This window comes from Trachemys scripta, chromosome 16 (genome assembly GCF_013100865.1).
Source record: "Trachemys scripta elegans isolate TJP31775 chromosome 16, CAS_Tse_1.0, whole genome shotgun sequence".
NCBI classification, from domain to species: Eukaryota; Metazoa; Chordata; order Testudines; family Emydidae; genus Trachemys; species Trachemys scripta.
The window spans coordinates 9,455,850-9,464,926 of NC_048313.1; the positions used below are offsets into that span (position 1 = coordinate 9,455,850).

General features: G+C 57.9%; 1 protein-coding gene across 2 annotated transcripts in view; it reads left to right on the top strand.

Moving 5' to 3' along the window:
- Positions 1-8,552, top strand: part of LOC117888549 (dual specificity protein kinase CLK2) — a 27,269-nt gene extending 18,717 nt beyond the window's left edge. The window contains exons 1-9 of one of the 2 annotated variants that reach the window (XM_034792061.1): positions 1,300-1,488; positions 2,095-2,172; positions 3,703-3,846; positions 4,010-4,133; positions 4,310-4,438; positions 4,757-4,916; positions 5,469-5,570; positions 5,795-5,912; positions 6,169-8,552. In XM_034792061.1, the coding sequence (XP_034647952.1) occupies positions 1,438-1,488; positions 2,095-2,172; positions 3,703-3,846; positions 4,010-4,133; positions 4,310-4,438; positions 4,757-4,916; positions 5,469-5,570; positions 5,795-5,912; positions 6,169-6,315 (1,053 nt within the window). In that variant the 5' untranslated portion in view covers positions 1,300-1,437 and the 3' untranslated portion in view covers positions 6,316-8,552. Of the gene's footprint in view, positions 1-1,299; positions 1,489-2,094; positions 2,173-3,702; positions 3,847-4,009; positions 4,134-4,309; positions 4,439-4,756; positions 4,917-5,468; positions 5,571-5,794; positions 5,913-6,168 lie in introns of those variants that run through there. The other variant, XM_034792062.1, reaches the window with a different exon arrangement.
- The last annotated feature ends 525 nt before the right edge of the window (positions 8,553-9,077 follow it).

A 9,077-nucleotide genomic window follows, 5' to 3' on the forward strand; every position in this document is an offset into this window, starting at 1 on the left:
AACCAGCAGCGGGGGCACAGTAGCCCAGTTTCTCTACTCAGTCCAGACTCTACTGTGCTCCCTGCCTTGTGTCTGTAAGAATGGCTGTTCTCACCCTCTTGGGGTAACTAGAAGTTAGTGGAGTTCAGTTGGGAGTTGGGCTGCTTCTCTGATGCAACATCTGCTTCTGTTCCATGAACCATCTCTCCTTGGGGGTGTGGGAATCCATCCTCCAGTTTAACCACAGTATCTTTTTGGAATGAGAAGGGTGGAAGTGGGATCACCCTGGAAGTTGCAGGGTGACCTTTACTTTCTTATGCCTCATCTCCTGGTAAAGCCCTGAACCTCTCACTGCTTTGGCTTCCCTGAAAGGATTCACGAGCTTGTGCCAAGCATGGTGAATTATAAGATACAGTACTTTGTGTTTGGACACACTTGTGAGCAGGGATTCTTGGGGGATATTCAGGTCACTTGCATCAGGGCCTGAACATTTTGTAGCCCCTTTGTAATTATGTAAGATTTTAGAGATTGCAGGCCCGGGAGTTGTGGTGGCTTTCACGATGGAAGGCAAATCACTAAGTCACCGTGATTCATGAATCAGAGTCCAATGCCCTGGTACGCTCACACAGAAGGGCCTGTGGGAACCACCCATCCTGTGACAGCCAGGAAAGGGCTAAAGGCCTAGGACCAGTCCTGCCCTCAGTCTGTCAGACACTGAGAGTTTATTCTGATGTAATGTTCCTTGCTCTCCCGCTGGTGTAAATTTCTCTGGACCAGGATTTGCGGCTGGTGCACTCTGAATTAAACACAATTGCATCCTCTTTGCAAGTCAAGCGTCGATTTCCTGGCTCCCTCTTAAAACTGTGACTCAGCCTGCGGCACCAGGGGCCCGGCAGCCCTGGCCCAGGCGGGACCAAGCCCTTCACAGGCCCCCTCCCGTAACGGTGGGTCTGAGCTGGCCAGGCACTGCCTGGGCCTGGGCCTGGGCCTGCAGCTGCCCCCGCCCTGCGCAGCTCAGCGCCGGCCGCGCTAGGGTGGGGGGCAGGCAGGCCTCGCTCACTGAAGGGGAAGGAAAACAAAATGGCACCTGCTGCCTGACCTCCCCTTCTGTTGGGTGTGTCACCCTGGAAACTACAGCTCCCAGCATGCCTTGCGGACAAGGCGGTGCCCATATGTCCCAGCAGGCCCAAGGACCCAGAGACATTCCCGTCAGGCAGTGCGAGCTCAAGGGCTGGAGAAACTCCACATCCCAGCATGCAGCGCGGCTACTACTCATGCGCACACGCAGCCGCCGCGCGTGATTATGCCTCACGGCCCTCCGGTGCGGGATTCCCGCCCCGCAACGTGAGCAGCGCTGATGACGTACGTGGCGCGGTAGCCAATAAGCGTCGGCCAGGCAGGGGAGCGGACGCAGCCGAGTCGGTCGCTGAGGCTGGGGTCGCGCGGCCGGAGCCCGGCATGGCCCAGAACGGGGCGAACCCCTTCGGGGAGCCCGACAACCCCTTCCAGGTGCGCGGGGCGGGGCGGGGACCCCCCGGGCCGCCCCTGGTCTGTAGCGGGGGGCGGAGCCGCCAGCTGGGGCGCGGCCCCCGAGCTTTCCTCTGGCTGCACTTCCTGTCCCAATCTACGTCATCGGGCAGCTGTGTCCGCCCTGGGCCGGGCGCGCCCTGCTCCGCAAACCGGCCTGGGGAGGGGGCCGGCTCCCTGCGGCGCCCCGGCTGCCCGAGCAGGGGCTGGTCCCCGCGGCCGGGCGCTCCGTGTTGGCTTGAGCAGTTCTGTCTGTGTCCCGCTTCCCCTTGGCTTGAGTAAACCCGAGCAGGGCCGGCTGCAAGGGGCCGGGGCTCGCTCTAGGTGCGAGGCTGCCCTCCGCGCAGCGAGCGGCATGGTCTGGGGGCGACGTTGTCCGGAGTATGGGGAGTGGGATGGCATCTGTGGGAGCTGGTTGGGTCGCTGCAGGGCCTGGGGGATAGCAGGTGAATGGGAGCACTGGTTGGTCACAGGGCCTGGGGGATAGCAGGTGAATGGGAGCACTGGTTGGTCACAGGGCCTGGGGGATAGCAGGCGAATGGGAGCACTGGTTGGTCACAGGGACTGCAAATGCATCCTCTGTTTCAGGATCCCGCTGTGATGCAGCACAAGCCCAGCACGGAGTATGCCACGCTGGATGTGTACAACCCCTTCGATAACAGGGGGGTAAGGAAGCTTCTGGGCTCCGAGGGCAGTGCATTGGGGAGGCGCCTGCACCGGCCACACGGTTCTAGTCCTCTGCGTTGGTCTGGCTGTCTGAGGAAATGCTCGCTTTCTCCTGGGTTACATCCCAGACACCAGTCTGTGGCCTGTCCCTCTCAGCTGGGGCTTGTTTGGCAACTGGCCAACTCATGTGGGTTTCTTAGGGACAGGGGGCTCCCTGGGCTCTTGTTTTGGTAGGAGGATAGTGTTGGGTTTCTCACACTTACTGTGAGCTGAGTCTTCCTGCCCCCTACAGCCTCTCATGCTGGGCTGGCTCGCTACACGTGCGTGGAGAGGCATCTTGTGTGTGGGTTAACAGCTGATAGAGGGATGGCAGACCCGGTGCCAGCTCATGCCAAGGCCCCTAGCTCTCAAGTGAACACTGACATGCACAGCTGGAAACCAGTCTGGCTCGCCTGTGTGTTAGTTTTGTTAAAATCTTAAGTTTACAAGAATGTGTTTTGCGTTTAGACTTTGTCATACTTGTAAATTGCTGCAGGTATTAATCTCACTTAGAACATCTGTACCCCATTTTATGAGGTGGTATTAAGTATTTGCATTCTCATCCTCTGTAATTGTGTAAGTCATCGAACAGGAAAAGAGCATTAATGAATGTAAAATGGTGGCTTCCTACAGAAGGTGTTAGGTCCTTTCCCTCCAAGAAGGCCCACTGAAACGTAAAAGAACAAATACTTTAATTGCATTCCACACATGAAGAGAAGACTTGCATGGGAACTCATCCCATCACCTTGAACTCTTGGGGGAAGCACATAAAGATCCCTAACAAGAAACTCTTTCATTATGCTGCTTGGACATTGGGCAAGGAATCCCCAGCTACTTAGCCTGGGTTGACCCTAAAAAACACACTGCCTGCATATTACAGAAGCTTCTACCACCTCTTAGAACCTAAGACCCTAACTCATTTGGGGGTGTGTTTACCTGCTTTAACCTTGTAAATAACTCTCATTTCTATTAACTAATAAATCTTTAGTTAATTATAGGACTGGCTACAAGTGTCTTTAGCGTGAGATCTGAAGTACAGTTGAGCTGGGATAAGTGACTGGTCCTTCAGGGCTGGGAGTAACCTGAATATTGTTGTGATTTTTGGTGTAAGGGACCATCTGTCAAAGGCAGGCTTGCCTAGGTGGCAAGATAGAGGGAGCAGAGTGCTCAAAGGGACTGTCTGTGACTCCATGGTCAGGCTGTTACAGTGCCTGAGGAGTTGACACTTGGGTGGTGAAATCTAAGTGTAGAACTGACACCCAGTTTGGGGTTTGTGCCCTGCTTCTTAACAATCTGCCATGAGGTTGGTGCTCATGCGCCACTCCAGGAAGCCTGACACCAACTCTGGGCACTTGAATGTCAGCAGCTCCCATCCTACACACTCCGGGCCTGTACCGTCTCTTCCCCTGCTCCCTGCCTGTTGCCTCCTAGATATAAGCAGAAGACTGTGAGCAGTGTCCATGTCTAATTATTCTTTTATGTCTCCAATAGCCACCCCCTCCCTACCAGCCCCAGCCAGGGGCTCAGCCGACTCCACCAGTCACCAAAGTGCCCCAGCCGCCGGCCTCTGCCATGCAGCCCCCCAAGAAGCCAAGCCCCCCAGAGTCCAAAAACTACGGCTCCTATGGAACTCAGGTGATTGGTGCAGGGCAGGGAAGCCAGCATGCTGGCAGTAGGGTTGGTTGACTCCTGTGCTCTCAGCTGGGGCTGGTGGAATTGAGTCAGTTTGGAGAGGGGTTGGGAGCAGCTGGTTTCTGCGGCCTGTGAGCTGAGTTGTCCCCTCTTCTCTCTCTGTTAGGAGTCGACAGCAGCAGCCGCCGCAGCTGAGCTGCTGAAGCGGCAGGAGGAGCTGAACCGGAAGGCGGAGGAGCTGGACAGGCGGGAGCGGGAGCTGCAGAACGCAGCTTTGGGCAATGCTGCAAGTAAGTGCTAGAGCCACTCCCAGGATGGGGTAAGGTCAGCAGCCCAGACTCCCTGGTCCAGTGCAGCTGGGAAATGACCCACCCGTGCAAGGGGAACGTAGCCGTAGCCTTCCCCTCCCCCTGGGAGCTGCTGTGTGGTCCCGCTCTGGCCTCATGCTTTCTGTTTTGCTTGACAGTCAGACAAAACAACTGGCCTCCGCTGCCCTCCTTCTGCCCCATGAAGCCCTGCTTCTACCAGGACATCCCCGTGGAGATCCCCACGGAGTTCCAGAAAACAGTCTCCTCCATGTACTACCTCTGGATGGGTGAGCATCTGGATAAGGGCACCAGGGTGCAGATCCCCAAGTATGTGGGGGCAGAGGAGGAGGTTTGGAGGGGGGTGAATATCCCTGTATGTTGTTGGGGGAGGCACAGAGTTTGCAATGTTCAGCAGGACAGGGCCTGGGACTGAATACCCTGCATATGGGAGAGGTGCACTCCCACACCCCCTCAAGAGCAGCAGGAATCCTGACTCCCAGTGCTGGGACCAAAGGGGGTGGATCTTGCTGTTGTGGGCGGGGGTGACACATGGAGGGTTAGGGCTCTGCTGCCCCAGGGGTTTCCTAACCTGCTGTTTCTCTTAGCCAGCACCGTGACTCTCTTCCTGAACTTCTTGGCCTCCCTGGCCTGGTTCTGCGTGGATCCCACAGCTGGTTCGGGCTTTGGCCTCTCTATCCTCTGGGTTCTCCTCTTCACACCCTGCTCCTTCCTGTGTTGGTACAGGCCAATGTACAAAGCCTTCCGGTGCGTCCCTGCTGGGAGTTCTGGGGCTGGCAAATCAATAGAGCCTCTGATTCTTGGGCAGCTCCATTCGTTTACCAGGGTACCGCAGAGGTCCTGTAGCTGCAGTGGGTCTGCCTGGCTGTCAGCATTGGTGACACCAGATCTTCCGTGGCTTCTGGGCTGTAGACCCTGCAGCTAAACTCCTATGGGAGAAAGGGAGAATGATCTGAGTTTACCAGATCTCCATGCTCCCCTAGTAACACTGGTCCCTGCCCTGGAGGAGGTGACTCAAGTGGCCCTGTATCATGTCTGCCTTGGGGAATTGGGGAGGAGCCTCCCCCCCCCCCGCGCCCAATTCCCCCAGTGAGTCAAGTGCCCAAGTTGTGGGTGACTGAATTGTGTGCTTCCTGGGGGGTAAAGCAACAGGCCTGGCTGTGCCTCCTGGGCCTGGCTGTGCCTCCTGGGCCTGGCTGTTGCTTCTCGGGCCTGGCCCTGCTGGAGGGGGGAGGGGAGGGAGATTCTCCCTTGGTAGCAGGGATGCTCTAACCCAGCCTCTCTCTCTCCCCCTCTCAGGAGCGACAGCTCGTTCAACTTCTTTCTGTTCTTTTTCATCTTCTTCGTCCAGGACATTCTGTATGTGCTGCAGGCCATCGGCATCCCAGGCTCGGGATTCAGGTAGAGGCCGGGGCCGGGCCCTTGGGGTTGCCCGGTGCTAGGCTCAGGGGACTGGCTCTCCTTTCTCTGGCCTGGCCCTGTGTTGCTTATGCAGAGGCCCAGCTGTGCCGGCTGGCCCGTCCCAGCAGGAGTGGGTGTTGGGCAAGGTTGCTGGGTGCTCCTGTCGTGATGGGGAGGGGGCTGGGAGTCTGTGCATGTGGGCAGCCCTCTCTCTCTCATTACAGTGGCTGGATAGCAAGTCTAACGGTGCTGAGGAAAAACCAGGCTGCTGCTGTGATCATGATCCTGGTGGCCGTGTTCTTCACGGTGGTGGCCGTGCTGGGGATCATCATGCTGAAGAGGGTGAGTACCGAGTGGGGCCTCGGCCAATGCTTTCCTGTCCCTGCAGTGCAGAGAGCTGGCTTCAAGCACATGCTGGAGCCCTCTGGGCTCTGCAGGGCCCTGCTGAGCCTGCCCTGGTTCTGGGGTATCGCACTCTAGCTAGGGTGCCCCTTCTCCTCCGCTGTGTGGCCTGCTCAGAGTGCGTAGTAGTGCTGGAGTCCCAGTTTGGGTGCTGGGCCAAAGTACAGCACCCCTTAACCCTGGGCTTCTCTTCTAGATCCACTCCTTGTACCGCCGGACGGGTGCCAGCTTCCAGAAGGCACAGGAGGAGTTTGCCGCAGGCGTCTTCTCAAACCAGGCGGTGCGCACGGCAGCCGCCAATGCCGCGACGGGGGCAGCGAGCAGTGCCTTCCGGGCGCAGTAGGGGCAGGCCACGCCCCGGACCCATCACTCTCACAGGGGCTATTTTTAAAGAAAAGGAAACCAAGTTGCACTTTCATTGGGTCCCTTTGTGTCTGCCTCGGCCAATCAGAGGCTGCCTCATCCCAGCTTGGAAGCAGGGATGCCCAAATACTCTGCTGGTCTAACCACCTCCCTCACGGATGGGGGCTGCTCGTGTTTGTGCCACCCCTGTGGACAGAGGCTGTGGGGGAAGATGGGGTTTCCCTTGCGCTCAGGAAGGGGCTCTTTCCCATTTCCGTTCCCTCGGTGTCCAACACCAGCTGCTTGGGTGGGGTGGGAATTGTGCATGTTGCATTTCTTGGCCACAGCTGCACTGTTGGCCTGAGATCCCCAGACCCTCCCACCCCATGGAATTGCTTCCTGCTTAACCCAGAGAGCCTGTGCCGAGGGAGCTGACTTGTGACCTAACCTCCGCCTCCCCTCTGCCCATTCAGGGGGTAAGGCCATGAGGGTGGAGCTGGCTCTGGGCCAGGCAGAGGTGAGGTTTCTCACTGTCCTGCCTTTGAAGTGGGACCTCGTTATCTGTCAAGGATGCTCTTCCTCCCGTGGCTGCAGCTGCTGTGCCCTCCCCATGGGGTGGCTTGCTGGCTGGCTGTTGGCCCAGTGTGAGAGTGAGGTGAGAATAGGGAGCAGCTTTGGGGCTGCCACATAGCATGTGCTGTGAAGGGTAACTTTGGTCCCAAGGAAATAACCTGGGCCGATGTCCCCTGCCCTGCAGCTGCCCACTCAGTGCTGTGGCTACAGCCTTTGGCCAGCACTTCCCTTGGGGCCCTATGGTGAACTCCTTCCTTGCAGGATTAACCAGCGAGAGGCCTGAGCTGCTGCTCCGGGTGCTGGGACTCCTTGTGCCTCTGAGCTGCCTGCCCAGTAGTACTAGGGGGCTGAGCCAAGCCAGGGATCTAGGTTTACTCTGACCCTGGGGAAGTGGCAGAGCGGGCACCATAGCCCTGGCTTCCCTGTCCCCACTTGTGGGGGAGACACTAGGGACCTTGCGTACCCTGGCTGGGCTGATGTAGCAGCAGTGTTCTTCAGTGCCCCTGGGAAGCAGCTGGAGGAGATCCTGCACCTAGCTTTCCCCAGGGATCCCCACATCTCTGCTCCATAGTGCCCAGTGCCCTACTTTACTGGCTCTGTTCTCTCGCGGCACCTGCATAGTGCCTCCTACCTCCCTTCCTCCTCTTTCCTTCCCTCCCCCCCCCCTATGCTGCAGGGGTCAGCTGGCTGGTAGCATTGGATCACAGGCTGCCCCGAGGAAGCCGAACAATGGAGAGGGAGGTGGGGGCAGAGCCCACAGCATGTTGGCTTGTGGCTGGGGCAGGCACAGCTCTCCATTCCCACCCTGGGAGCTGGATTTTGTTGGCTTGAAACAGCTCTAATGTTCTGGCTGCTCCCTAGTGCCATCTCTCCAGGCTCCGCTGCTAGCTAAAAGCCACTTAACTGCTGTAGTGGTGGCCACCTCCCTCCCATCCTGCCAGGGTGCTGGGGCAGCAAGCAAGGCTCTCCCTGGCTCCAGGGTGGAGGCATTGGCCCCTTTCCCTCAGGGGGAGGGGGTGAGTCCAGGACTGAAGGGGTGGCCCCTTTCCCTAGGGTGGGGGCTGGGTGCGGAATAGGTTGCACTGTTGGTTTGAATTCTTGCCTTGTCTGGGGCTGGCCATTGTGGCAGAAGCAATGAACTTAATCTGCAGCCAGGCAGACTTAGGGAAATAGGGTTAGTGTCTAATCAAACGGGAAGGGTGGTTGAGGTTGGGGAATCCCTATCACTGGAGTTTTTTAAGAACAGGTTGGACAAACGCCTGTCGTGGGATCTAGGTTCACGTGACCCTGCCTCAGGGGAGGGGGGAGATGGAGGGGACTTGCCCTCGAATGATGCCTTCCAGCACTACACTGGTGATTCCCTGCGGTGCAGCAGCCTGCCCTCAGCGCTCCCTGGAGTTGTAACTCAGCCGCTGGCAGCTGGAGGAAGGGCAGGGATCTGTTTCCTTTTGCCTCCCTTCTGTCTCTGGAGGGCTGGGTGCCTAGGGCCCTGTGCTGTCAGGGGGTGCATGAGGCAGAGGGCGACTGCTGGCATGGAGACTTTCCACACTACAGGTCACAATTCACCTGCCCCAGAGCTGGGGTGGATTTTTTTTTCCTGTGCCAAATGCAAAGTCAGCTTTGATTTTATTTAAGATAATAAAGTTTAACTCCTTGTTCTCCTGGGCTGTGTTTTGGCTGCATGTCCATCGTCCTCTCCTGGGAGCAGGGCATCGGCTAGCTGGGGAGTCACCTGAGAGTATCCCCTGGGAAGGGGGTGGAACCTACAGGCTAGAGGCAGGGTGTGACTAGGGGTGAGGGGTGCTCTGGAAGCCCCATCCTGGACTCACTTTGGGAGGAGGGTGCACGGGGAAGGGGGACCCTATCTCCCTCTGCTGCACTTTTCCTTGGGGGAAGGCCTATCCTATGTTGCCCTCGCTGGGGGAGAGCACCTGCAGGCTCGGGGGCAGTGCATTGTCTGAACAGACTTCCTGTCTGTTGTGTGCCCCTGCTGCCCCTAAATGCTGGGTGTATTGCTTGGCGGGGTAGGAGCTGGGCTGCAATTGTGGTAGGAAAGCATTTCCATTAGGCCGGGAGGCCCAGGGGAGCTGCTGGGGTTATGGCTGCAAGAGGGGGAGGGAGGGTTTAATGGCAAAAGCAGCAGATGCTCTCACAGCTCCTTCCTTTTCCTGTCGAGCCAGCCCCCATCAG